At 58.1% G+C, this 27,710-nt stretch overlaps 3 protein-coding genes across 9 annotated transcripts; 1 reads left to right on the forward strand and 2 right to left on the reverse strand.

The window, feature by feature from the left end:
• Window positions 1-22: 22 nt before the first annotated feature.
• On the reverse strand, window positions 23-4,107 carry DHODH (dihydroorotate dehydrogenase (quinone)). Its single transcript, XM_068411617.1, has 9 exons — window positions 3,898-4,107; window positions 3,624-3,824; window positions 3,027-3,226; window positions 2,746-2,828; window positions 2,016-2,203; window positions 1,418-1,531; window positions 943-1,096; window positions 712-871; window positions 23-566 (listed from the first exon to the last, which is right to left on the reverse strand). The coding sequence occupies exons 1-9, from the start codon at window positions 4,105-4,107 to the stop codon at window positions 512-514; spliced, it is 1,365 nt and encodes a 454-aa protein (XP_068267718.1). The 3' UTR covers window positions 23-511.
• Window positions 4,108-5,019: 912 nt separating this feature from the next.
• Window positions 5,020-13,998, reverse strand: IST1 (IST1 factor associated with ESCRT-III). Of its 3 annotated transcripts, none has more exons than XM_068411524.1 (10): window positions 13,774-13,996; window positions 11,686-11,785; window positions 10,836-11,016; window positions 10,487-10,574; window positions 10,085-10,168; window positions 9,577-9,687; window positions 9,005-9,211; window positions 7,803-7,895; window positions 6,596-6,641; window positions 5,020-5,460 (listed from the first exon to the last, which is right to left on the reverse strand). In XM_068411524.1, exons 2-10 carry the CDS (start codon window positions 11,771-11,773, stop codon window positions 5,261-5,263), a joined length of 1,098 nt encoding a protein of 365 aa, XP_068267625.1. In that variant the 5' UTR covers window positions 11,774-11,785; window positions 13,774-13,996; the 3' UTR covers window positions 5,020-5,260. The 3 variants fall into 3 exon arrangements, with proteins under 3 accessions (XP_068267625.1, XP_068267627.1, XP_068267626.1); XM_068411526.1 differs by lacking the exon at window positions 13,774-13,996 and adding an exon at window positions 13,448-13,658; XM_068411525.1 differs by lacking the exon at window positions 7,803-7,895 and having other exon boundaries at window positions 13,774-13,998.
• A 177-nt stretch (window positions 13,999-14,175) lies between these two features.
• ZNF821 (zinc finger protein 821) lies at window positions 14,176-27,085 on the forward strand. Of its 5 annotated transcripts, XM_068411447.1 has the most exons (8): window positions 14,176-14,329; window positions 14,476-14,663; window positions 16,058-16,149; window positions 23,007-23,132; window positions 23,654-23,796; window positions 24,354-24,458; window positions 25,311-25,477; window positions 26,188-27,085. In XM_068411447.1, exons 3-8 carry the CDS (start codon window positions 16,110-16,112, stop codon window positions 26,840-26,842), a joined length of 1,236 nt encoding a protein of 411 aa, XP_068267548.1. In that variant the 5' UTR covers window positions 14,176-14,329; window positions 14,476-14,663; window positions 16,058-16,109; the 3' UTR covers window positions 26,843-27,085. The 5 variants fall into 5 exon arrangements, 3 of the variants coding, with proteins under 3 accessions (XP_068267548.1, XP_068267549.1, XP_068267547.1); XM_068411448.1 differs by lacking the exons at window positions 14,176-14,329; window positions 14,476-14,663 and adding an exon at window positions 14,848-14,933; XM_068411446.1 differs by lacking the exons at window positions 14,176-14,329; window positions 14,476-14,663; window positions 16,058-16,149 and having other exon boundaries at window positions 22,641-23,132.
• The last annotated feature ends 625 nt before the right edge of the window (window positions 27,086-27,710 follow it).

Genomic DNA, 27,710 nt, shown 5'->3' on the forward strand with positions numbered 1-27,710 from the left:
GTCCCCAGAGCGGCACACAGCACCGGGTGAGCCAGACGTTTATTGATGCTCAGACAGGACCCCCGGCCTGCAGGCTTGTTACAGCACCACGATGGAGGGGCAGGGAGGGCCGACCCTCCTGCGGAGGCAGCAGTGAAGGACCAAGCGCCAGCGGAGCAGGGACACGGGCTGCAGGGTCCCTGGAGAAGGGACACCCCATAGCTGCCTGGACAGGGCTGCCCGCCGCCCGCGGGGCCGTCCCCTCGCTGCCCAGCACAGCCTGACCCAGTGCCAGTCTCTGCTGGGGAGCCCAGCCCTCGGGACAGCCAAGTACAGCCCTGGGCAGCGGCACCCGAGTGGAGACCTGTCCCCTGCTCCCCACCAGCGCAGCCCCAGCTTCACCCGTCACTGGCCCGTCTCGGGGGCCGGGGCCGGGACCTCAGCTCAGCCCCAGCCTGCCCAGCACGGACGTGTCAGACCTGTCCCTGCTCGGCCACAGCTCCTCCCAGCCAGGCCTTGGCTTTGCAGTGCGTCAGCGCCGGTGGTCGGCTCCAACCGCCTCCATGACGTTCTTGAACCCCTGCTCCCTACCCGGGGACAGCGCGTGACGGCGGGGCCGGCCCGGCACTGCAGCTTGGCCCCACGGCGGCACCGCTCCTGCACCAGCCTGCAGCTACCCAGAGCCACCCGGGCCCAGCGACACCCCGGGGAGGTGCCCGGCCCCCCACTCACCTCAGCAGCTCCTCCAGCTCCTGCTTCACCGCCCGCACCACCGGCGGCCCGCGGTACACGAGCGCCGTGTACAGCTGCACGAGCGAGGCTCCAGCGCGGATCTTCTCCAGGGCATCGCGCCCGCTGCTCACCCCCCCCACCCCGATGATGGGCACGCGGCCTGCGGGCAGGCGCGGGGTCAGGACAGCGCGGGGACGCCAGCGCGCGCCCCCGGGCCCGGCTCTGCCCTACCTCGGGTGAGGGCGTACATCTCCCTGACGGTCTGCGTGGAGAGCTCCCGCAGGGGCCTCCCGCTGAGGCCCCCGGGCTCCGTGCGCTGCGGGCTCCGGAGGCTGCCGGGGCGGCTCACCGTGGTGTTGCTGACAATCAGCCCGTCCACACCCAGCTGAGGGGCAGCGGCATGAGGGCTCAGCTGCCACCAGCAGCCGCCGGCTCTCTTCCCCAGGCTGCCAGGCCAGGACCCCCTTGACAAGCACCCCAGCAACGTGCCCAGGGACGAAGCAGCTGCCCCCACTGCCTGGACCGTCCCCAAGTTCCGGGTGACGCACACAGGCCCTCACGGACTCAGAGCTACCCAGGACACCGTCCCCACGGCAGCCAGAGGGCTGCAGGTCTGCCCATCCCTTCAGAGAGGCGACTCTCAGGAGCACGGCAGCCCTGCCCCTGCGCCGTGGAGGCATGCCGGCCCTGCTGCCCGCCCCCTCACCTCACAGACCACGCTAGCGACGTCCTGCTTGTCCTGCGCGGTGAGGTCGGGGGCGATCTTCACCAGCACGGCCGGCCTGTGCGCGCAGGGCAGCGCGTCCCGCTCTGCCAGCACCTGCAGGGGCACGCGGGGGGCACAAGGCTGCAGGTGGGGGGGCACAGAGCTGTGCGGTGGGGGGGCACCTCCCACCCCGGACCAGGGAGACACGTGCACCCGCCGTGGCAGCCTGGGGACAGGCCCTGCTCCCCCTACACGGCGCCGCCGCTGGGACGGGCACCCCGCGGTGCAGGGCCTGGGGCACACGACCTGCATGGGACCGCGGTGACTCCCGTGCCATGGAGCGGTGGCTCGCTGCCCCCTCGCAGGAGCAGAGCGGGGGCAACGCCTCGCTGCTGGCATGCCCTTTGCTGGGGCACAGCGCCTGGAGAGCACGGCTGCCCCAGCAGCTGGTCGGGGACACCTCGGTGGCTCTGCACACCTCTGGGGAGCCACCACGCTCCTCCCTGTGCTGGGGCAAAGCCCAGGGCAGGCGCTGCCGGGGGACAGGACGCACCCAGTGCTGCAGGAGCGGTCTGGGCTGGCTGCGAGGGTCACCCACCTTGGTCAGCAGGTCCCGCAGCTCAGCCTTGCCCTGCAGGTCGCGCAGCCCTGGGGTGTTGGGGCTGGACACGTTCACAACCAGGTAGTCAGCCAAAGGGCCCAGCGTCCGGACCCCGGCCACGTAGTCAGCTGCAGCATCCGTAGAGCTCTTGTTCTTGCCCAGGTTGACTCCGAGGGGCATCCCCGCTGGAACACAGACACGGCTGGACCAGGGCAGCAGGACCGACCACCGCCCAAGGGGCCAGAGCGCCCGACAAGGGAGGCCCCAGGACCAGCCAAAATCAAGCCGGGGGTGTGCAGCCCACGTGTTTCACAGGGGTGGGCCTGGGACTGTCCCGCAGCCACAGGAGCGGCACCACAGCTGCCCCCGTCAGCACCCCCAGCCCTGCAGCCTCCAGCCTGGCCACCCGGCAGAGGCTGCCCTCGGAAACTGCCCAGCTGGGGCCTGTTGGCTTTGGCCAGGCTCAGCAGACACGTCCTGCCCAAAGCAGCAGGCAGAGCCTCCATTGCAGAGAAAACAGCAGGAGAAAGGCGCCTGGTCACAGTCCCACGGGGGAGAGGCTACAGCCCCAAGAGGGTTCCAGCTGTCCAAGTGCACCTTGCTCTAGCCAGGACCTTCCCGTGCCTGGACACCAGTGTCACACACCTTTCCTGGCCTACAGCTACCTGGGAGACCCCCAGACTCACCCTGCAGACCCCAAGAACAAAGGCTCGTAGCCTTGTCTCACCACCAGTGAGCCTGAGCTGTGTCTGCTGGCGCGCCCGCAGCCTGTGCTCCACCGCAGCGTGGCCGTGGCTGTTGAATCCGTACCTGCACCAGAACAGACAAGGTTCAGGGCTGGGCTGGTGTCCACAAGCCTGAGCAGGACCCAGGAGAAACAGGAGGCAGACACATGGTCTCTGCAGCTCTGCCCGGCACACCCAACCCCAGAGCCACGGCAGCACAGACCCAGAGCCGGGACCGCCCAAGTGAACGCCGTCCCCCTGGGCAGCCCCCCGCAGATCCCACCTGTTAATGACCGCCTCGTCCTCCGCCAGCCGGAACACCCTGGGCCTGGGGTTCCCCTCCTGGGGCTGGGGCGTTACCGTCCCGACTTCCACAAAGCCAAAGCCCATCTTGTACAGCCCGTCCACGGCCTCGCCCTGCTTGTCGAAGCCGGCTGCCAGGCCCACCGGGTTGCGGAAGCGCTGCCCCAGGACTCGCACCTCCTGCGGGGCAGGGGCTGGGTCACGCACCGCCGAGCCGGGAGGGCCAGAGCCCACCGATGCCAGGAGCCATGGCCGGGGCCCTGCTCCAGCCCCCGCAGGGGCCGCCCGGACCCCTCCCCTCCACCCCCTCTGCCCACAGGGTGTCCTCACCAGGTACCTGCCCCGGGGACCCATGGCTGCCACTGGGGCCACCTCCCGCGCCCCCCAGGAGCCTGCTGGGCACCCCCCTGGCTGGCAGCGCTCATCACCCCCCGCGGGCCGCGACAGGTCCGGGGTCACCCTGGGGCCCGGCCGCCTGCCCACCCCCCGGACCCTGCGATCCCCCCGCCACGCTGACTGCCCCCCCCCGCCACCCCGGCCCCCGAATCCCCCCGGTGCCCCCCGCACAGAGCCGCACCAGCGCGGGGCCGTCCGGACGGGAGCGGGGCAGCAGCCCCAGGGCAGCGACGCGCAGGGCCAGGCCGTGGGCGGCCTCGGGAGGGAGGGCGCGGAGCGCGGGCATCGCCGCCGCGCAGAGCCGCTCGTCGCCCGCCGCCAGCGCCGCGCCCAGCAGCAGCCCGCACCCGCCCAGCGCCGCCGCCAGCGCCCGCAGCCGCCCCTGGAACGGGCCGTCAGCACCGCACCGGCACCGCGTCCGCACCGCCCGCCCCGGGCCCCCACACCCATCCCACCCCGGCCCGCGCCCCGGCACTGCCCGCTCCAGCCCCAGCCGCCCCCGCCAAGCCCGGCCCTCCGCGGGACCCCGCCAGCACGCCCGGCCCGGCCGGGTCCCGGCTCCTCCCGGCACCCCCCGCCCCGGGCACCCCCGCCCCGCGGCCCGGCTCCTCCCGGCTCCCCCGCCCCGGGGCCCGCCGGCCGCTCACGCGCAGCGCCGCCGCCATCCACTCAGCCCAACACGTGACGGGCACTTCCGGGAGCCCGCCCCGCTGATTGGCGGAGGCGGGGCCCTGCCAGCCAATAGAGGCGCAGCAGGACTCGGGGCGGGCGGATCGCGGGACAAACGGCCCGGCCGGCCCCGGCCCCCCCCGGCACGAACCGGCCCGTCGCGGTGCAGCCCCCGGAGAGCGCCCCGCGGCAGCGCCCGGGCCCGGGGAACGGACCGGAGGGTACAGACCCGCCGACGCCGAGGGGAGGGGGGTGACAGCACGCCCTCAGCCCGCAGCCCCCCGCCTCACGGCCGCGGCCCCGCCTCCGCCCCCTCAGGCAGACCGAGTCGTGCCCAGGGAGCGACCCACCTTTCCTGCCCCCGCCGCCGCAGAGGCGCAGCTTGTGCACAACCCGCGGGGAGCAGAGCGCCCCGTCCCGCCCCAGCCCCCCGCTCCCCTCGGTGGGAGGGGGCGCAGAGCCGCTGCGGGGGCAGCCAGGATCAGCAGCCAGAGCGTCACCAGCGGCTACCCGGGCTGACACGGGCTGTTCCCTGCCTCAGGCTCACATGGGGGATTACAAAAGCTAGAGGGAGCTGGGAGGGAAAGCACCGGGGAGCTGGTTACCCTGATGGGAGGACGACCTTGGGAGCGACAGATAAAGAGAAGCTGAGTTAGTGTTTATGCCAAAGTCTGCACGGAGCTTGGCTGAAGAATAAGGAAACGTAGCAAGACGAGCAAACTGCCTCCGCACAGACAGCGCCTGATCAGCATCGTGACGGGACTGCTTCGTGTGTGGGGTGTTGCGAGGTCCAACCAGCTTTGATGGCTTCTTTGTGCGTACGGGATGGGAAAGCCTGATTAACTGGGAAAGTACCGAAGTGTATAAAAAGTGAATGCGCCACAGAATAAAGGTCTCCGCCCGCTAACGTCATTTGGAGTCCGTGCCTTTAATTGCCGCACTCACACGCTTCCCCACAGTCACCTCCTGGAGCAACAAAGATCGGGAAAGCGGCAGCATTTGGTTTAAGTACAGCAGGAAGAGAGCTCAAAAAGAAGAGCGCGTTCATCGAGGTTAATACAGAAAACCGATTTCAAGGGGAGTGTGTTTCAGGGAGAAGGCGCTGTCACAGCTCCTGCCCCTCACGCTGGACTTACAGCCCAGTCAGTTTTATGTTTTCTTCTTTAGCTCCTCAAATCTCCGAGATAGATCATCAAAGTCAATGTCCTCAGAGGCAGAAGAGTTGGCGCCGGCCGATGCTGTCGGCAGCGTATCCGGCACGGATGGTAATTCAGGCAGCACAAAGTTATCAACGGTCTTGGGAGCTCCAGCTCTTGGTTTAGGAGAAGCTTCTGACTTGGGCCCAGGCCCTGTTTAGAATAAGAGAAATATGGTTTCACCTCACCATCATCACGCTCTCACCACGCCGGAGCCACACAACAGAAAGGCCGCCCCACCACAAAGGCAGAACCAGTGTGCTTCTGAACAGGACGAGCAGTCACACACCCCCAGCTGCACGTGGACTCCACGGTTTCAGGTGTATATGGCTGCCAGGGGCTGAAGCCATGGCAGATCCAGCCTGGTGTCCCTATCCTGGGTGCACCAACAGCAGGAGATCCCCCTCTACTGCCCACAGCCAGCTGCAGCTGGGCTGAGCTCCCGCATGCCTACGCTGGCTGGGCGGCACCACAGGGATCCAAAGTCCTGGCTCTCTCCATTCCAGCACCTCCCAAGACACACGCAGGTACCACACGCTGTCACCCCGCTGTCAAACAGAAGCATACAGCCAGATCCAGAGCACCCACAGGCCTGTCTTCTTCAGCACGCACCACCAACACGCCCCAGAGGGCTCCATCAGATGGTCAGAAATCCTTGCTGGAGCGGGCCAGGGTCTACTTGCTCTAAAAACTCTCTCCACCCTTATCAAGTGCTAGAGACAACAAGTGCTTTCAGAACACACAGAGCGGAATCGACTGTACAAGGCAGGAGAACTTTGTTATGATCCAATTACGATGCATGAAGCATCTCATCGGCCTTTAGGCAGATGGACCAAGGGATAACAGCTATCCCTACTAGTCCTGCTCTGCTGTATGCAACCTCAACACTAATACAAACCTACCACCCTCTCAGGGCTCACTCCTCTCATTCTGTTGCTGCAGAACAGCATTATTTAACATCATGTAATCACTTAGACCTGTTGTTTTCTCATTTTATCCCGCAATGCCCTATACTGGTCTGATGAGACAGCTTAAGCTGGAGATCCAGCACCGACTCTGAAGTCAAATGCTAGTTCTTAAGTTTCCCAGTGGAAGTCTGGATCCTCCCTGTTTTGAGAGGATACTCTCCATTTCCATCAGTCCTCTCCAAACTCAAACCTTGCTCTCAAGATGTGTCACGTTCTACACACGGCTCCCTATAGGAAAGCTTCCTCCCAGGGGCACTGGGATCCCAAGCCACCCACAGCCCCTACCACCCTCGGCTTCCCGCACCTCCTGACATACTCACCAGCCACCGGCGCAGAAGCGTCCCTGTCAGCGTTAGGCTCATCAATCTGCAAAAGACTCTCGGTTACTACAGCTCTGTCCTAGCAGGCACAGCAGCACGCGGGTGGCCCACGCAGAGCAGTGCGTACCCACCCCTCCCCGAAGGGCAGACAACCCTGGCGTCCAGCACGCTCTGGAGAATCTGCCTCTTCCCAAGAAAAGGAGGCAGGGCTTCGCCTTTCCCTGCTCTCCCTGTCCATCACAGCAGCTTCACTGGCCACACTCTGGAACCGGATAAACAGAGCGTACCCACTAGAGGTCGGAAATATTTACCAAGGATGTAAGCAGCAGAAGACTGCCACCTTCACCCACGGCTGCTGCTTCCTTTCTTTCATAAACAACAGCTAGGTCCTTGCAACCAGCAGCAAGGTATGAAACGACCCCATCTCAGGCCTTGGTCCAGCTGGGACAAAGGCGCACGGCACGGTCAGTCGTGCTGGTACAAGCCCTCACTCCTGTGGGCTGCAGTCAGGGCCATCTATCTCTGACCAGCTCACACCTGCTGCAGCTGTGCCTGCACCTCCCGGCCCCAGGGGCTGCTGCGCAGCTCACCAGGTGTTAGCACACGCGGGTGCTGGGCCGCGCTCGTCCCTGCTCAGGATACTGCAAAAACAAGCAGCACGTCACTGAAAGCAAATGAGAGGCGTGACCATGAACTGCAGCAGAAAAACACAGACAAGCATGGAAAGAGAAGAGCCCAGCCCCTTCTTCGTTGTCCACAAGGACTGAGACAAGTCTGGGAAAGGAAGAGTGTCTAAACACACGTCATCTGGGTCAGCCACAATTATCACCCAGGCTAACGAGGAATTAAGTTCAAAAGCCATAATTAAACAGACTGAAGGTGATAAACCCTTCGCATTGCAAAAAAACACAGAATTTGTGGACTCTACTTGTTAACTGTTTATCACCATTTTAACACCACAGTAAAAGAGATCTTGGCTTTCCTTTGCAGCCAAAGCACACAGCTGAACGAGGAACTTCTCCCGAGTCATTCTCCCATCACATGCACTGATTCACCACACCCACAGGCAATGCCAAGCACCACCCCAAAAGCTCCGAAGGTTGACAGCAACGTGCCTAACAAATATTTGCCTTTCCCATGGCTACCACTGCCCTCTTTTCGAGGTTCCCTCCGCTGCCTACAGCGGTGATCCAGCCCAGGCACTTACAGACTCGTATGTCGGTGGGGTTGCCGGAATTGGCGGTGGATGGATGTTAGTGAAAGGCTGGTAGGTCCCCACTGGCAGGCCACTGAAGTTCTCCTGCACAGAGAGATTACAGTCATGCACCAGACTACTCATCTGGGAGAGCAACCATGGGACACCAAACACCTACAGCTGCTGTGGGACTCAGAGAAAGTAGCAGCCTAAGATAAATGCAGGCAAGTATCCAACCTGATACAGTTTACACTTACTAGGAAAAGATTCCCAAGTATTAAGGCAGATGTAGCCACCTGGTGCAACCAGACCCAGCTAACAGGACTGTGGGTTATTCTAAAGAACCAGCACGACTAAACACTTCATCTTTCAAGGCATTAGAAGTACCAGGACAAAAAGGGTAACACCCTGCCTTAAGCACACCTGAGCCACTTCTCCTCAGTGCAGCATCACAGAACAGGAAGGAGGTCTCTGGCTCACTCCAGGCTTTGTATTGCCCTTACTGTAACACAACAGTGCCTCAAAGAGCTGGACTTGGCACAAGTCCTCAGCGTATTCATGCCTGGGCCTTCAGCCAAGCTGATGGTACCGGGCCCAGACTGTCCACAAAAAACACTGCAGCATTGCTGGGGCCATAGTAAGGCTCCAAGTCATCCCACTGTTCTGCACTCTCCGGCCTACACAGATATCCTGTAAACGACCCAGCTCAGAGAACGGTGCTCTCTTCAGCTCCCACCTTCCACCCTCACAACAAACCAAGAGCCATCGGCCTGTCTCCTCCCCTTGCGGGTCTGAAGGCAGGGCACTTCTGCATTCTTCTGTGCTGTTCCCACCCCACAAAACTCACCTGATTTCCTTGACTGAATCTTGGCACACTACCAGCCTACCAACTTCAAAGTGCAGCTCCAACCCCTGGTCAAAAGCCTGACAGTCAGCAGACTGCCTCAGGAGTTAAGTGTGGACTCCTCTGTTCCCTGAAGGCAAAGAGGGCTGGCTGGAGAACAGGGGTAGGAACCTCCACAGTCAAGAAGCAACACGAAGCTTCAGCTACAGTGCCAACAGTTTCCATCCCATGCAGTCTCACAGCACCACAACGGCCTCCTGACACATCCAGCCGTCAGGCACAGACACTCCCCAAGCAGCAGGCACAGGACTAAGCACCACGGTCGGAGCCTTCCACAGAAAAAGGGAACGCTCAAAGCAAAGGCACTCACCGGTCCCTTCGGAGGCGGATAGGAGAAGGGCGGATTCGGTGTTGGCATGGGCATAGGCATCATCACGGGCATGGGTACCAGTCCATCATGACCAACCAGGGGGGCTGTAAACCCACCACCTCCTCCCCCTCCCTGGCCGCCCTTCTTCACATCATCTGTGAATCCCACATCAATCAGATCGGCCTCTCCGCCTGCAGGGGCTTCAGCCTGGAGAGGGTGGAAGAGTTCTGCTCACCAACACGTCTCTGTTCTCATCACAGCCCTCTGAACAGCGTTAGATGCAGCGTCTGTCGCGCGAGGACAGAACAGACAGCAGCTACACAGCGATATCAGTGGGAATCGGAACGGGAAGCAGACTGTAACACCACTAGGTACAGCCACGTGCCGCAGGGCGGTGGGAGGGAGCAGGGATCGTGCTATGCTGGGGCTGTCTAGAAGGCACCAAGGCACAATTACCACCGAGTTCGCTGCGATGCCAAGCCCTGTGCTCCAAAAGCCCGCGCAGCACCAAGGGGACACCGCAGCCACTGGAACACAGTGGGGAGCTCCAGACGTGCAGGTGCCTCACTCACCATCACCACCGAGTCAGGCTCATAGGGCACGTTGTAGTTCTTGGCAATCTCGATGAGGTATCTCTCCACCAGGATCTTGGGCGGTGCCTCCACGCTCAGCTTGTGCATCAGCTGGAACACAAGGGTGAAGAGATGCTCAGCGGGACTGGGGCGGTGCAGCACAGCGGAGCCCCATCCCAGCCAGGGCCTCCTGCTGTGGGGAGCACAGTGGGGCCTGGGGGAGGCCCTTCCTCCCAGTATGGCACTGCTGCAGAGGAGGCCGCTGGCAATCCCAGGCCAGGGCTCCATCTGCTCTGCCCCTCTCCATCCACAGCCAGCACAGCAGGGCCCCGCCTGCCAGGGACCTCAGCACTACGCTCCCACGCAGGCCGGCCCCCAGCAGCACAGCTGGCCCACGCTGCTCCGCAGTGAGCCACAGGCATCAGCCACTGGCCGCAGGAAAAAGGGGCAGCGAGACACAGCAGGCACGTCTGTTCTGCCAGCTCCAGCTGTTCCACCAGCTCCTTACCCTGTCATTGACTGTCCCGATTTGGTTCGTCCGGCACAGCTTCCCATACTCCTTGCTGTACTTGGCACACAGCTGGTCAGCAACCTGCAGCAGGAGAGAAACTCTGGGAACACGCACACCTTTGCTTTCCCCCACCACCCACTGCACGTCTGCTGTAGCCCCTACAGCTGCCTGCCTCCCCACCCCCATCACCCTCAATTCTGCCACTGAGCACCGCAGCTGAGCGGCCTCAGCCACCCCTGATGCTCCAGGGACACCCATACTGGGTCCCCATCTGCAGAGCACATAAAAACATGTCCTCTGCCTTAATGACACAGAGTCCCCGACAAAGGCTTCCACCAGCTTTTGGCAGCATCACCCCCACCCTGCACGCGTTAACACCCCTCGAACAACCCTACTCACAATCTTCAGCTCTGCCACTTCTGACTGGAGTCGTGGTGCAGCCCAAACCAGTGTAGATACTGCTTCTGCCAGGCCAGAGTCCAGCTCCCTAAGGACAAGAGAAGACAATGCTGTCTCCACACCAACCACCTAGTCTTTGCTGCCCTCAATCTGCTTAGCCTCAAAGTCCCCCTCCTCCATGCTGGGCTCCAGTCTTCCCTGCCTGGGGAAGAAAAGGTCTCTGGAGGCCCCAGGACACCGAGGCAATCAGGTGCCCTTCTGCACCCCAGGCCTGCCCCCAGCAGTACCCGCCCTGAGCCCAGGGGGCCTGGACCCTCTACCACAGCACACCCTCTAGGCCAGAGCTTACTTCATGGACTGAATCAAGCCAAAGCGGGCTAGCAGCAGATCGCAGTACAGCTCCAGGATCTCCATGGCCTCCACGAGGTAATCTTCACGGATGATGTGCTCCACACGAATCCTGGCCCGCTCATCTTTCCCGGCTGCCAAATAATCTGCAATCTCCTTCCTCGCCTTCTGGGCCAGCTCGGCTACAGCACATATCCCCAAGGCCAGTCACCGTGCTGGCCGGGGCTGCTGCCTCCGTACCCACCCACAGTCCCCACCACACACAAAGCCATCACGAGCTTCTCCCTCTCCATCATCGAGCCTCCGCAGTGCAAGACAGAGCCACGGCTTGGTGGAGCCCTCGTGTCTAGGACCCAGCACACTAACTCACGGGAGAAAGGAGTGTGGGCTTTTAGCTGCTAGAAACACTCCTACACCTTCAGCTTCCCTGCAGAGTCAATCAGAACCACGGACCTTATCTGTGGGCCAGGCAGGACGGCACAAGTGGGGAGAGCCTCCCACAGCACCCAGGAAGTTCCCCACTACGCTGTGGGCACAGAAGGCCCAGGAAAGGCCCTCTGGGGCAAACTGGCAGGTCCCTCCACACACGTCCCACAGCCACCACCCCACGCACCCCACAAATTGCACTCCGACACCCGTCAGGAAGGTGGACAGGGGCCACGCTCGGGCCAGCCTGCTCCTCTGGGTACTCACACACCAGGCGGGCTGCAAGGCCTGGCTCCAGCAACGAAGCGCAAAAGGCTGCTCCATACTCAGCCCATGAAAGTACCCTGACTCCAGAAAAATCTTCTCCTCAAGTCTCCTGAGCCCCAAAAGCATCCTGGGTCACACCTGCCCCCTCAGATACTCACTCTTCTTTTTCTCCAGCAGTTTGAGGCGATTGATGACAAGGCGCAGGTTGACTCGCAGGCGCTCAGCCTTGAACCCAGAGCCCAACATGATAAACACTTTCTGTGGGAGAAGAGGGGAAGGTCATTGGAACCAGGCGCTGTTGGTCACACCAGAAGGACACCAGTCACTGTTTTACTTGGGGGAAAAAAAACCTGACCACGAAAGAGGGGAGATTTCGATTAGATATCAGGAAGAAATTCTTTTGCTGTGAGGGTGGTGAGACCCTGGCCCAGGCTGCCCAGAGCAGCTGTGGCTGCCCCCTCCCTGGCAGTGTTCAAGGCCAGGTTGGATGGGGCTTGGAGCAGCCTGGTCTGGTGGAAGGTGTCCCTGTCTGTGGCAGGGGGGGGGTTGGAACTAGATGATCTTTAAGGTCCCTTCCAACCCAAACCATTCTGTGATTCTGTGTGATTTCTCCAAAAAACAACAGGTACACGCCTGCTATTCCTGAATCTGGTTATTTACAGATGACTGGACCTACAGCACTCATCACTCCCTTTCCCAATTTACAACCCTGCACCTAACCATAGCCAACAGGGCATAGAAAACTGCTGGATATTCCCATTCTGACAGACTGAATCTCAACCCCAGAAACAGATGCAAGATGATCAAAACCTGGGACGACTCTACAAATATGAACACGGTTAGAAAACACACCCTAAAACACGAAGCTAAAGGCCTGGGTCTATTTAATCTAGAGAAGTGACCCTAGCCAGTTCAGTATGCTGAGCTTACCAAGAATGTATTTTGAGGTTCCGTTCAGCCCAAGTGGCAAAACCCTTCAGATTTCACAATAAACAGCACAGCTGTTAGGAGACACGCTTTCATTCCCTTACTTCAAAAGGTGAGGGAAGTAAAACAACGCCTCCAGATGCCATCTGTGACAACTACCACACAGTCAAATCCTCCCTCTCTCTCTGTTACTTCACTGACAAAACCACACTTTTAAAGAAACACGAAAGTAACTGCAAGAACCAAGCCAACCTCTGTCCCATTAACAGGCAAGCTGTAAGACAGCTGTGTGGTTAACTCAAGGACTGCACCAGCTAGGGTTGTAACAGTCCTGTCATCAGGAGGAAAAAGCTGCCATTCCACATTCCCCACACTCTTCCTGCTTGCTGAACACGCAGCACTTCTCCAGCCTCTCATGAGCCAGTTCAACTCATCAGTCCTACAGAAAACTAACGCAGAAGATGCTTTATGACAGCATTTTGTTATGCCAAGAAGCGTTCATCGAAAAATCCTCCCTTAAGAGCTATCACATAGAAAGACCTTGGTTTGTACCTGAAAGGCACATTGGGGCAGAGTTTTGGAAAGTGAGAGCATTTTGTGTATAACTAGTGGTTGGCATAAGATGCATTACTATCTAGAGTATGTCCAGTTTATTTAGCTACTATGCGCACATCAATACAGTTATTTCAGTGATGCACACAACCAACCAAGCTCAAAAAGCATTGCTACAGAAATATATATACACGATATAAGTCTGATGCCATAAAAAAACCCAAGTTTTGCCCTTCTGGAACATACTCCTACGACATTACAATGACTTTATAGTGCTACAATACACAGTCTCAGCACGAGTTGCAACGTCTCTGTACAAGTATCTATTAAACAACTGTTCCGATTAACATCACCCTGTTTGCACACACTAGTTCAAGGTACGGCCGCGCCTTCCCATCCCTCCTGCAGACGGGCGGCTGCTCCGACCACACCGAAACTCACCTTTGCTCGCACAGCAACCAGCCTGTTGCTCGCGCGGTCTCCAGGGGCACTAGTCACCTGGGAGACTGGCCGCGCAGCCGCCCACGGCCGGGGCTCGTTCAGAGCGGCGCGGGAGGCCCCGGGACAGCGGTACCGGCGCGGCTGCGCGACGACGGGGCCGAGGGGTGAGACCCCTCTGCCCGCTGCCGGCCCAGCGAGCCGGCGCCGCGGGGCAGGCCCGGGCCTGCCCTCAGCCCAGCCAGCGGGCACCCGGGGCGAGGCGCCCCCCCGGCCACGGAGCGCGCCCCCCGCCCGAGCCCGGCCGCCCCCCCCCCAGCCCCGCTCACCCGCCTCGCTCCGCGCAGGCCTCAGGGACGCAAAATGGCGCGTCCCCGGCCGTGCCGCCTCACCGCTGCGGAGGGATCCACAGGGCCGGCGCTCCCCGCTCCTTCCCCGGGCCACGACAGGGCCGGAGCGGCAGCTCCGGCGGCAAGGCCGCACCGGTTGCCGACCGCAGGAGTTGCCGGCCGCACCGACGCGGCGGCGCCCCGGGAAGTAGCGGCCGCGGCACCAGCGAGGAGGGCGGTGCTAAGGGACTAAGTGGCCCAGCGGAGGGATCCTTTTCCGTTTCAGCCTACTGGTGCTGCCCCTCGTAGCCCGCCGGTACCCGCACCCGGCGCGGAGGTTCCGGCAGCGCAGCGTTCCGCCCGCGGCTCCGCCCGCCCGCTGCCCCGAGCCCCGCCTCTACGGGCGCCGGGAGCCGCTCGGCTGGACGCGCCGCGGCGGCGGGCCTGGGGGGTCTCCGGTTCTCCGAGGGCCAGGCGGCGGGGGCGCCTCCGCGAGGGAGCGTCGGGCTGAGCCCGGTGCCGGGCGCTGCAGTCCCGCCGCCGCGTCCCCCCGCGGGTGAGCTGGGCCGGGCGGTGCCCGGGGCCCCTTGGAGGCGGCCGCGCTGCGGGGCGAAGCGGTTCATCTCCGAGCGTTTGCCTGAGCTCGTAACGCACGTGGCGGCTTTTAAATTAATAGTAAAATCGTGATTTTTGACCTTGCAGGGTAGGCGAGGCCCCGGTGATCCCGGGTAACCAGGGGCAGCCGCTCCCCGAGCCGGGCGTGGGCAGAGCAGCTGCCGGCGGAGGGGCCGGGGCTCGGCGCCGGTGCCCGCGACCCCGCAGCTGGCGGGAATGGCCTCCCGCTCCGGGCGGCCCGGAGCCGCCGGCTGCGGCGGACCCATGAAGAACAGGTGAGATGCGCCAGGTAACGAGCAGCGGGCGCCTGGGGCCTGCGAGCGCGGCCTGCGGCGGCCGGCACCGCGCTGCCGCCGCCGGCCCGGGGTTACCGGGGCGGGCCGTGCGGGCTTTCCCGTGCCGGGCCGCTCCGTGCCGTGCCAGGGCCTTCCCGGGCCGTGCCCGTGCCCGCGCCGCGCGCTCCGGCGGCGCCGCCATCTTGCCCGTCTGTCTGTCCGGCGGCCCTTTGTGTGTCCGCGGCTCCCCGGCGCCTGCAGCGGGACCGGGTAAGGCGGGACGGGCCGCGGGCCGCGTCCCCCCGTCCGCCTGAGGGCCGGCAGCGAGGCGCCGGTCTGGCTGTCGGGCGGGCTCCCTCGGTCGGCCGTCGGCACCCTCGGGAGCCCGGGCTGGGTCCCTTCGTCTGTCCCGCTGCCAGGGGAGCGGCGCCTGTTTGTCTGTGTGTCCGTCCGCTTGCGGGCTGGATCCCCCCTGCCGCCTCCCCTGTCCTGGGACTGCCGGCTGGATCCCTCTGAGGAGGGTGACGGGATCCCTGTGTCCGTCTGGGGGGAAACGGGTTCAGCTTCTCCTTTTGTCCGTCTGTCTGAGGGGACTGTTGGGGTTGATTCCTCCTCTGTCAGCCTGAGGACAAGGAGTCTATGTTTCCCCCCTTTACAAGTTTGAGGGGGTCGGTGTGTCCCCACCCGTGAGGGACAAGGGGGGTGCGTCCCTGCCCATGTCAGGGCAGGAGCTGTGTCTCCACCTGCCCGGCCCCGGCCCTGCCCGCCCAGGGAGGTCCTGGCAGCAGGGAGGGCGCCGCAGCCCATTCCCCTCTCCCTGTGCCTGCCTGCGGGGGCGGTGAGGTCAGTCCCTTTGAGGGGCATCTGTCCGGGGTGAGACCTGCCCTGGACGGGCCATACCGTCCCGTCAGCTGCTGCCACCGTCTCTGGAGCTGTGACCGTAGGGCGGCCGGTCCCTTATCTCCCTGGGCTGGGTTATCCAGCACCCGTCGCCAGCCTTCTGGGCGTGGTGGGGCCTTGTGTCCCCTCAGTCTCTCTCAGGGTGAGGGGCCGGAGACAGGACAGGGTCTGCAGGTTTGATGAGGCTCTTGCCATATCGGCCGTGGGAATGGACAGGAGGGAGAAGGTGTTTGGACTGAGGTTGCAGTCACTCCTGGAGTGGGGCGCTCTTAGCTTTTTGTGTGCTGAGGGCAGGATTGCGTATACCTTTGCTTGAGAACTGGGTGGGACCACCCGTACACGGTGGTTTGTGAAATGCTTGTGGATCGTGTGGGGTGCTGCAGAAGGAGCCCTGTAGGCAGAAGGGTGGGGAATGACCCTGAGACAGCCAGCTGCGTCTGGCCAGAGGCTCAGAAGGTTCCAGTGGTGTGTGTGACAGGCTCTTCTCTTCTCAGGTGAGCCCTCTGCTAAGGGAACGACCACTCTCTGCTCCCAGGTCAGGGAAACATGTCCCGTCGGAAACAGACCACTCCTAACAAAGTTCACTGTGAGTATGACGTTACGGAGCATTGTGGGATCCTTGCCCTAGCTGGATTGTCGTGGGGTGAGACAGGGAGGAGGGGAACGAGGAAAAGGTACAGTTTGTGGGGGAATGGTGGTTACTCACGTTTTGTCTTGGGGACTGTAAGAAGAGAATTGAGCTCTGTGCATCAGGGGAGCTGGCTGTGTCCTGGCGTGGCAGGGCAGGGGTAGGCTTGAACAAACAACTAATGCGGTGGAGGTAGGTGTGTATGTGCAGGGCCTGCGGCTGTGCTTTGCGTTCACAGTCACAAGGGCAAGTCAGCGTGCTCAGAAATGTGGCACTGGGGCTCTGGCCCGTCTTGGGTGGCAAAGGGAGTTCTAGGCAAGGTGGTTTGAGTGTGTGGCTGAAGGCCAGGAAGTCCTGGGTTCTGGTCTTTGCCCTGCCACAAACTCAACTGGCTGGCCTTGGACATGTTACTTAAGCTCCCTGTACCTCAGTTTCCTACCAGGTAATGTGAGTAAAGCCGTTTGCTCTTCCCTCGCAGGGAACGGGCAGTGGCTCAGTAATTTACTGGACAGGTAGATGCTATCTGTCAGGTCATTCTTGAGCTGAGCTGATAGGGCAGATCTCTGTTTCTCGTGGTGCAGTCCCTGGTGTTTGACAGTGAAAGGGCTGAAGATGCTGTACATCAGCACTTCTTGTGGGCAGGCTACAGCGAGGTGTTAGTGGAGCTGGGGGACACGTATGGGTGTTTGGCTGCAAAGGGGAAACTAGACATACACAGCTTTTGTTTGACTGATTGCAGCAGAGGGAAGTTGGGGGCACTGAAGCTATGCCCTTGTACATACCCAGCTTTGTGGCTGGAGATGTTTAGAATTTGGGCTGGAATGAGGAAAACAAATTTCCGCTTGTGTAGACATGTGAAGGCAAGGCTGATGAGAGGGCCCTGGGTACTGCTAAGCTGTAGTAGCTGCCAGGAGTATGGGAGAGCGAGCTGAACGCTGCAGCCCTAACACTGCCTCACTTTGCTGGTGCTGCTGGCCTGCATGTCTCTGTGTGTTTCTCTGTGCTGCCTTTTTGTGTGGGTATGGCAACAGGAATCCACGCGTGCCGCTCGCTGTGCTAGGGGAAGGTACATGGTGCCATAGCCTAACGCTTTGCACGTTCGGCGAGTGAGCTGGGGAGAATTACCCCTGACTGGGACTTGAAAGCCCCACTGGCTGCTAGAGCTAGGCGTGGGAGAGCTGGCAGAGCTTCCCGTGGCGGCCAGCGTGAGGCTCTTGAGGCGTGGCGTTTGGCATCTGCACTGACTTGTGCTCTCCCGTTCCTGATTCTGGGCGCTGGGTTCTGCAGTGGGCACAGTGTAGCTTTGATTTGCCTGGTAGCACAGTAATGACTTCGGAATTGTCTTCCTTATAGAAATTCGATGTGTCCCGTGTTTTGTCCTATGGTGCTAGTAACACATCTTGTGTCCACACACATTTGCTTCCGAGAGTGCCCAGATATTACCGCTGCCCTTTAGATCAGACTCGTGTGAGGCATACACTGTCTCCCCTGGTGTAGAGTCAGGGTCCGTCATATATGGAAACCAAGGGGTACACAGCTCTAATGGTGCAGGTAGAGTTTGCACAGTGTTTAGGTGGGCTGTTTTCTGCACTCACTGCAGAAGGGTTATGTTCTTCAGAAGCTTGTACTGTTATATACAAAACTATGCATATTATGGAGTTCAGTTGTGCACTATTTTCACAGTCAAAGTGCATTTTTATCTGCAGTGCAAGTGGTTATATCTCGCATTTTGGTCTCAGGGGAAACTCTGACAAACATGCTACCAGTGGGCATGAGGTTGAGGTTATGGCATCTGGTATGCCCTAGAGAGGAATTCTGGGACCTGTTCACCTCCTTTACATGCGGTACATTGCTACAGAGCAACTATTCAACAGGAGCCATCAGGAGCAGCAAGTAGGACCACAAGAAAATAAAGGGACTGAAAGATACAAGAAACACGTCAATGGTGACGTCTCCACCTTGGGATGGAAAATCTTGTCTGTCTTATGATGAACACCACCAAATCGTTGGGACTTCTCTGTCTGCCTAGCCTGCTGTGTATGTGGAGGGCCCAGAAATGCCATGCAGTGCACTGACGAGGATAATCGGAGAGAGCATCGGCTCCAAGAACTGGGTGAGCCAGCAGAACGAGGAGTCAGGCTGAGACATAGCAGACACGTTACTGAGACTTCTTCGCAGGGACTGGAGTGGTTGGGAGGAGAGGAATAAGAGGGACAGCAGGTATGCAGCTTTTTCGCAGTGGTCTGCAGCTGGGGTCTGATCTGGCAGGCTGCGGGGCTGGCGAAGTGCTTTTCGGATTTGCATAAATACCACTGTGAATATCTGACTGGACAGATCTGTGGGAGGACGGTGCCTACTTCTTCCTTGCATGGCCACTCCGTGTTATCTTCCTTCTTGGATTCACTAGGGCAAGCGACAGCTGCAGATCTCCTCTCCCTGGCTTGCTTGGTGCTGCCTCTTTCCAGGGTTACTTTCCAGGCTTGGCATGGCCCTCATTTAACCTTGCTCTCACAATAACATGGTTTGCTGTCCTCATTAGCACAGAATCACTTTCTTTGGCATGCAGAGCAACCAGCTGGGAAATTGTGTGGTTACAAGTCAGAACAGTTTTAAATGGAAGTTGATGTGCAAGGAAATCCAAAATAACACAGAAACAATGATAAAAATACTATCATCACAAAAGTCTCATTGTGCATGATGGCCAGTCCTTCTCCAGTTTTAATTGTAGTCATTTCCCCTTTGGCGGGGCTGCAGCACATAACTGGCTCTTAAAAAAATTAATTTCGTTTTACCACATCGTGTATGAAAAACACTGACACCTGACAAAGTGGTAACAAATAAAACTGTAATACTGGAATATACTTATTGCATTGCCCATTCCACACTGGATTGAAAAATGCAATGCAGTTACTTTGTTCCTGTGGAGATATCTTAGTTGGTTCAATTTGGTCTTTATTTTCTCCCAGACTCTAAAAGTATAAAATCTCTCTAAGAAATCCATCTGATCTTGCATTCAAGCCCATCCATTGCTGCACTGTCACTCCATCAGTTATGGGCTACTCACTGTTCTTGTGCTTACCAAAACTCGCTGCAGGTGCTGGCGTGCACTTTTATTTTCTCTTCCTGCTGTCCCATGAGCTGCTTTTCTTTCTGTTGCTTGTGCCCTTTGCAAGTGATGCTTATTTCAGAACTCTTGAGAACAGCTTTTGTTGGTCAAATTAACTCCTGCTTCCTAGCTCTATTTATCATGGTCCCAACACCCATTAATCTTCTATTCCCTTCCCTCTCCCTCTGACACACACACATTCTGTGCTCTTCAGTGTTCCTTGACTTCCACTGTCTATAATATTCCCAGTCTGAAGAGAAAGTATCTTGCAAGAAATAGCACCCAGCATTCAAAACTGAGCAGAAACGTTACTTGCATCAAAATCCTTGGTTCTTAAAGGGCTCTGTGGGCTGCCGTTGTTAACTCGTTCAATTGTGTTGTTTTTCATTTCAGTAACCACTACAGCAGTGTGGACAACCCAGAATAGCGATGGGGCAGGTGGACTAGATCCACAGTGGTGGAAAGACTTGCAAATTTCAGGTCCAGGAAAGGAACACAGAGAAGACCTACATGAACAGGGACTTTAAATTGATGTACAAGGAGGGGATAAAGTCGCTCATCTCTGAGAGACCTTTCTGTTTAGGAAGAAAGACAGGGGAATGATGCAGTTTCTTTTGATTTTGTTTTGTGGATTTGGGGGTGGGGTTGTTTGTTTGTGTGTTTATTTTCCAGAACACCTGGGAGTTACCCTGCATTCATACAGTTCAAGAAGGGAAGGGCTCAGGAAAAAAAATCCTTTCTGGCTACCAAGTCGATATCCCACCAGATCCTAGCAGTCCTAACTGCCCCTGTTGCACAGTACCCCAGGGCTGCCCCCTTCCTCCACAGCTGCTCACCTGGCATCCCACTCATTTGCAAGATTACGGAGAGGAGAACTGGAATGCAAAGCAGAGGCATTTGTGTGACCTTCTCACTGTCCTGCGTCTCTAGCTGTTTGTAAAACAAATACAGTGACTTGTTTTGGTGTTGTGGTCAGCCTGCAGCCCTTTTTGTATTTAATAAAGAAACTTCTGGAGAAGAGTCTCTGAATTCACTATTGAGCATAACATCCTTTACTGATAGCAGTGATCCTACAGCTGCTGCCTGTCTTACTCCATTTCCGAATGAATGTATCTGAAGTGGGGTGGAGATGGGGGTGTAAGTGTCTGTGTGAGCATGTGTGTGCAGAAACAATACAAGAATAACCCTGTACCCATCAAACATTAAAGCTCTAAAGCTTCACCAAAGTAGGACTGGATGAACAGGACACTCTTCCCTAAGTTCTTTTGGAGACAATGTTAGTTTGATACGTAAGAAATTCCGTATAAGCTAAAGGTAGCATTTTTAAAAGTCTGTCTTGCCCAATGCCATGATGCCTTTTAGATCGAGGCTAGTGGAGAATGCACAAGATGTCATTGCTAACAGCACGGGTTTGGCTAACAGTTTGCGTTGCTGGCTGTAAGCTGGTAGTTCTCTGAACTGCGCTGAATCAACGCTAGCGTGGCTGTGGGTACGTTGTACAGAAAGGCCACCGGCAGACGTGATCGCTCTCTTGTTGCTGGTAGGAGGAGTTCCCTCCTCAGTCACCTCGTGTAAAGATCACAGCTTTCAAACTCCCGCAGACTGTCTGCGCAGCCTGTACGTCTGAGCAGGAACCTGCCTGCCGCTAGACTCCGGGCTGCTGCTGAGCGCAAACGCGAGCCAGGGGGAAGGGGGAAGGAAACAAACACGGAGCTGCTCCCACCAGCAGCTGCAGTGGTGTCTGGGAATGCTGTTGGTAGCTCTGTCGCAGGTAGCACGTCTCCCACCGCCTCTGTTTTACCTCTGTCCTGCGTCCTGCAGGCTTCCTCATTTCAGCACACTTTGTCTTTGTCTTGCAATGCTTTTCTGGTCTCTGGGCTTTTATCCTGGTGGTTCGTGGGTGTCTGTAATTCTGTCGTGCCTGCTGCTCATACAGTCTGTATCTCCATCCCACCAACGTGAGGCTGTGGTCCAGACATAAAAGCAGCACTCCAGATTATGAAAACCATTCAGAGCTGGAATGGCTTCTGATGGGGGTACACGTGTCGCAGCAATCACCATGGTACCTGCTGCTTCCAGTGACAAAGAGCTTTAGAGTGCTCCTCAGCACCTCTCTTCAGCCTGCATGGATTGTGTTCCCAAGTCCTCTCTACAGACACCTTTCTCACATTTCTGGAACAGAATGAGAAATGCCTTCAAATGCTTTTGGAAACCTCCACGGGGATGTTGGGAACTAAAACTCTTCTCCCACACTCTCCGTGAAACTTCTGAAGGTCTTTGAAGTCTCCCATAAATTAGTGCTTTTTAAAGCACTGCTGGAAATTGAGAGGTAAGCACCAGAAAGGCAGTGTGAGTACGAATGTGGGGCAAAGCTGGCTGAAGTGGTTTGGCATGTGGGAACGTACCTGTCCTCGTAACAGGACTGGTGCTCTCCCAGTGGGTCAAGAATCCAATTCCCTGGTTATACTGATGCCAGTTGTGGCTTACACTAAAAGGTACAATTTTGTTACGAAAGCTTTTGTTTTAGGTGAAAAATGCACTGAGTCTTCCTTAGCATTTTCACGCTTTGAGTGGTTCTGGAGAATGTACAAATCAGTTGATAAAGTTAACCCAAAAGCTAGCTCGCTGGGAGCTTCAGCACCTTGTCCCAGGCGCTCCCAGCTCATCACTGCGACGCAAATCACGACTGCACCTGGAACAAAGTCATTTGTTTGATTTAATATGAACATTAATGGTTGCCTTTTATTGTTGTTCTTTGGAACCAAAAGCTCTCCTTAGCAGGGATTGCTGTAAGAAGTTTTCTTTCAGAGAAGCACAAGTAATTGCTTTATTTCAATGTGTTTGCCATCTCCTGTTGAGTCGAGGTACTAGTGATCAGCGTCTTTCAACAAAACAGACTGTAAGCTACCCTAAACAAGCACCTCAGCTTTTGGGGTTCATCCCCTTAGTTTTCTGTTGGAGCATATGAAGTGTCACTGAGATTTATTTCAGCCAGAGCCACTCCTGGGCCAGGCAAGGCAGTGAGGCGAGTTGTCCATCATGTGAGCAGAACACCAGCTCCGAGCAAACACCTCCTTGATAGGCAGCTTGTCCTCAGTCCTCCTGGGACAGAAGGTGGTGGCAGAGCATGCCAAGGACAGCCCCTGGCTTTAGTGTCACTGTGGAGAGCGTGCGAGGTGCCAGGCACTCAGGGAGATCCTATTTTTGTGCAAGTTGCCTGTTACAGCAGGGAAAAGGACTTAATGATTTAGAAGAGCCATATAGCACTGTGCCTGGTTTGGGATAGTGTCACAGTCCCCGAGTGGCTGCCCCTCTGCCTAGAGCTGTGCTGTAGCTCTGCTGGCAGGTAGCTTGGTAGCAGAGAAAGCCACCTGGCTACACGTGGCAGACATGGGATCTCGCATTTTTTTTTCGTGGCTTTAGTGGTATATAAAGAGTGTGCAGAGAGCAGCCTGGTGCTGGACATTTCCAGGAGCGAGGCTCTTCTAGACACAGGGCCTGGACTCACACCAGCAGGTACCAGAGGCTGGCGTTGCAGGGTAGGCAAGCAGAGAGGTTACCTAAAAGCCTTCTGAGAGGTGACTTCAGAGGTTCTGCACCGTGCAGGTGAGCAGCCCCACACCTGCAGTCCTGCTGTGTTTTTGGTAAGCCTTGGCAGGGAAAGCAATGGAACAGAACCAGTCTGACTCTTTGTCCTTGTGGCTGCCAGGGGAGCAAGTCTTTGCAGGGCTGGAGGAGCAAGCCCGCCAAGCCATGATGAAAAACAACTTTCCTGGAGCTCTTGGGGACCAAAGGCCAGCCATTCATCCGCTGCAAGACCCCGACTCCAGCAGCAGTGAGTTCTGCCCCTTCCAATAATGGCAAGGTAGTGGACTGGGGGGACTCTGACAAGGGGTGAGGCTAGGTGCTGCACAGCTTGTGGGGGTCCTCTGAGGACCATCTTACTCATCTCCTCCTCTGGGTTAGCCCCTGGCTCTCGTGTAGGACTTAGCGTCAGCAAACACCAAGAGCAGGGCTGCTCCCTAGGGGAAGGCAAGCCCAGAGCCAAGGACCACCACAACACAGACTGGGCAACAACCTCACCACCAGGATGGAGTCCCAACTTACCAGAGCAGGGTGGCAACAGCAGTGGGTCCAGCTGGTGGTCCAGTGATTGTCAAGCAAGGCAGGGTAACAGGCCAGGTCCAGGGACTCCACAGAGCACTTCAGGGACTGAACTGCCCCAGCCTGAGTTTAAATGGAGCCCCTGGTTGGAGGGTGTGGGGAGAGGCCCCAGGTGATGCTGGTCAGGACAATTAAGGCCTGTGCCTGCCCTCGGGGTCCTGACGCTTGGAGTAACTGCTCTTCGTGTTCCAGGTGGCAGCGATGACGAGGAAACCACCCAGGATGAAGTCTCTTCCCATACCTCTGAGGAGGATGGCTCCGTGGTGAAAGTGAAGAAAGAACTAGAGAATGCAGAACAACCTGTGGCTGGAACCCCACTGATGAGAGAAAATGAGGCAAGTGTGTACTGGCTCTGCACTCACTTCAGCCTCCCAGGGAGAGGGAAGGATGCTGTCCGAACAGCTCCTCTCCCCACCATCGTTTCTTATCTGTTTTTCCCTCCCGCCTCCTCCAAACAATGTCTCCTGGCAGGAGGAAAGGGTATGAAGAGCTCTTGGGCTGCCAGGAACAGGAGACAGCAGGCACAAGCTGCCATTCTCCTGGCTGGCCAAGATGATTGTGCAGAAGGTGCCCCTTCCCTTCAGTTCTGGTGCCTTTCCCTGCCTGCCTTCCCCTCAGAGCAGGCCCTGCCTGCCACAGCCACCGCGCTGGCAAGAGCCTGCGTGTGAGCGGAGGCCGTGGGGCCCCGGCCTCGTCTCCCCGAGACAGCGGGAGTTTTGCTCAGAGGCTCCTTAGAGGAAGTTTCAGACTGCAGGAACACAAACCAGCCCCCGCGGGACTGGGCCACAGCACTCGGTGGGGCCGAGGCCTGCGCGGGGCTGACTGGATCTAAGGGGGGGGGGTGTCTGGAGGGTCTGTGTGCCTCACACAAAGTGGCTTTTCCTCCCTGTAGGCGCCTGGGAGTTTGAATGCTGACCCTGCGCTGGGACTGTCGAAGTGCCCCCTCTGCCAGCTGGAGTGTGGCAGCAGAGAGCAGGTCATTGCTCACGTGTACCAGGTAGGGGATGGTTCCAGCTATGGGATCTCTCTGGCCTTAAGCTCCAAATCCAGAAACAACCCAAAGCACGGGGTGGCTTTGTTCTGGTCTTTGCAGTCACAGAACGGAGCTTCTAGCTTCTAGCTAGTCACCAAGGCACCAGTCTGCAGATCTAGAAAACACAACTCTGTCCCAAGGCAGCTTCTGCAGGCAGGTGCAGACTAAGGCCAGGCAGTTCCTTCAGGTTAAACATGGAAGCAACTTCTACGTCATTCAGTGAGATAAGAAACCCTCCTCCTAATCACCCAGTTCTTTATTTTGTACCTTTATCGTAGTTCCTATCCATGAAAACAGCTGTTCTTCCTCTGAAACGATTCCAGTATTGCAGGAAATCTGTGCTGGAATCCCACAGGTTTTGTTGTCAGTACTCTGTCCACCCATCAAAGTCTGTAAAAGAAGGAATGAAGCAGAACTGAATTGGCCACTTACCTGCACCAGCTGACCGTCTCCATCTAACCGCTTCCCCACCAGCACCCTGCCTACTGTTAGTCCAGTCATGCTTTGTCCAGCAACAGCAGCTCCTCAGATGCATTCCTGAAAACAAGGGACAGGTCTTATGATCCAAGGGTTTTGGCCTTAATCGTTTCACTTGCACTGGAGTGGAGCTGTAGAAAGGTTTCCTCCTTGCTGTTTGGCCTGTGACACCCCAGATGTCTTCAGCTTGGTCGAGGAGCTGTCAGACAGAGGTTTGGTGGTAAAGCGTTCCCACCCCAGGAGGCTGAGCTGAGTGGTTTGCCGTGTCTGTTGAGTGTGGCTCAGCCTGGGCAGGGAGCTGGGCAATCTGTAACCAACAATCTAGCGGTTGTTTTGCAGCACACTGCGGCTGTGGTGAGCGCCAAGAGCTACATGTGTCCTGTATGTGGCAGAGCCCTCAGCTCGCCAGGATCCCTTGGGCGACATCTCCTGATCCACTCAGAGGACCAGCTGTCAAACTGCGCAGTGTGTGGAGCACGCTTCACCAGCCACGCCACGTTCAACAGGTCAGGGTCACCCTGGCTGGTGAGTGGGCGAGGGTACCCACGTTAGAGATTAGGTGGGTTGCCTTCAGTGACACAGAAGTCATGGCTCTGGACCCACTAAGGCCTGTAGGAGAGTTGTGAACCCCCCCGTGAGTGAGATTCCCTCGATCCCTTCCTGCCTGCAGCTCTGCATCACCTGCCAAGACCTCCCCGGTCTGTGCTGCCAAAAGGGTGTTCCTGAGCTCTGTGGAGAACTAGAACTGTGCAGAAAGCACTGGGGTCTCCAGACGCTGGAGAACAACCAGCGGCTTCCCTTGCCCAGCACTCCACCAGAGTAGGTCTCTACTGCCCAGATGGGTTCATCGTTTCCAGAGCAGGACTACAGGCAGAAACCAAAGTGTTCCTTGTTTGTGTCCTGCCTGGTGGAAGATTATCCACTGACTAGTGGAACAGGGCTGAAAGGAGAAATCCAGAGATGATGGGGAGGAGCAGCTTGCTGGCTAATTCCTGCTCTTGCAACCCAGATACTGCTCTGGGTAACCCGCTTCCTACCCCTGGATGTGACGTTGCTGCATTTTAGATATTCAGACATGTCTGTGGGCAGGAATGGTTTAGCAGAGGGACATGGGCCTGTAGTAGGGCACTGTTCATTGCAGCCCCCCGGGCAGTCTGAGCTGGGAACCCTTCCGCCAGCACCAAGTCGCTGACTCTCTGCTCTTTCTGCTTTCCAGCGAGAAGCTGCCAGAGGTGCTCAGCGCCGATCGCCTGCCGGCACCACAGAGCGAGGGCCCCTCCAGCGCCGAGGGGAAGGACGCTGCCTTTCACAGCCCTGTGTACCCCGCGGGCATCCTCCTCGTGTGCAACAACTGCGCTGCTTACCGCAGGCTGCTGGAGGCACAGGCGCCCGGCGTGCGCAGGTGGGCGCTTCGGCGGCAGAACGAGCCCCTGGAGGTGCGGCTGCAGCGCCTGGAGCGGGAGCGCACGGCCAAGAAGAGCCGGCGGGACAACGAGACCCCCGAGGAGCGGGAGGTGAGGCGCATGCGGGACCGGGAAGCCAAGCGCCTGCAGCGCATGCAGGAGACGGACGAGCAGCGGGCGCGGCGGCTGCAGAGGGACCGGGAAGCGATGCGGCTGAAACGCGCCAACGAGACCCCGGAGAAACGACAGGCCCGGCTCATCCGGGAGCGCGAGGCCAAGAGGCTCAAGCGGCGCCTGGAGAAAATGGACATGATGCTGCGGGCACAGTTTGGCCAGGACCCCTCTGCCATGGCTGCTTTGGCAGCTGAAATGAACTTTTTCCAGCTGCCAGTGAGCAACGTGGAGCTGGAGAGCCAGCTGCTGGGCAAAATGGCCTTTGAGGAGCAGAGCAGCAGCGCGCTGCACTAAGCTACAGCCGAGCACCAGCCACGGGAGCGCTGGCAGGCTTCCACGCTCAGGAGGCTGCTGTGGGTCCCCGGCTGACTCTCCCTGACGGAGGGTTCTGGTTTTCTCCTGAACGCAGGAGGAGAACAGAGCTGAGAGATGTCTGCCAAAGTAGCCCTGGTGGGAGCAGATCCTGAGGGTACAGCCTGCTCTGGGGCCAAGTCACGGCCCGCGAACAGAGGGAAAATAAATTAATGTTCATGTTCATTTAGTCCTTCTTTACCTTTGTGCTTCGTCCTGTCCTTGGACCCTTGCCACACAGATGGGTTTGGGCTGCTGCAGTTCTGCTGTAGGTGAAAGCCTACCTCACTAAAAAGGGACCTTGTCTACTGCAGCATGAATTGTGGAGCTGAGGACTTTGATAGTCCACGGCTCCTCCAGGAGTGAATCCCTCACAGTTTGTGCCCATAAAAAGGAAGCAAAGGAGGATGTTGTCTCCCCGGAAATGGCTGCGCACACTTAACACTCGTGCTTATTTGCAGTAGGATCCCTGGAAAAACTAAGAGGAAACTGAGTCCCTGTTCTGAGATACCCCATATAAACACTAACAGAGAGGCTGCCTGAGGTAAGCAAACAAGTTTGAACCTCACTTTTATCTTACCTCTGTCCGTTTTCACACTCAAACCGACAGTTTGCTTCTCGCAATATTTGCTGTTGCTCTATCCTGTGTGTTTTGCTTGGCCAGCAGAGATGTAGCTTCACTCTGCACACTGTAGCTGAAGCTTTCCCTGCAGCATCACTGGCACCTGATCATTATTCCAAGGGATTCAAGAGAGAGACCACATAAAAGCAAAAGTATTCAAACACAGAATTACGGCTTATAATCCGCCTG

This window comes from Nyctibius grandis, chromosome 12 (assembly GCF_013368605.1).
Source record: "Nyctibius grandis isolate bNycGra1 chromosome 12, bNycGra1.pri, whole genome shotgun sequence".
NCBI lineage: Eukaryota > Metazoa > Chordata > Aves > Nyctibiiformes > Nyctibiidae > Nyctibius > Nyctibius grandis.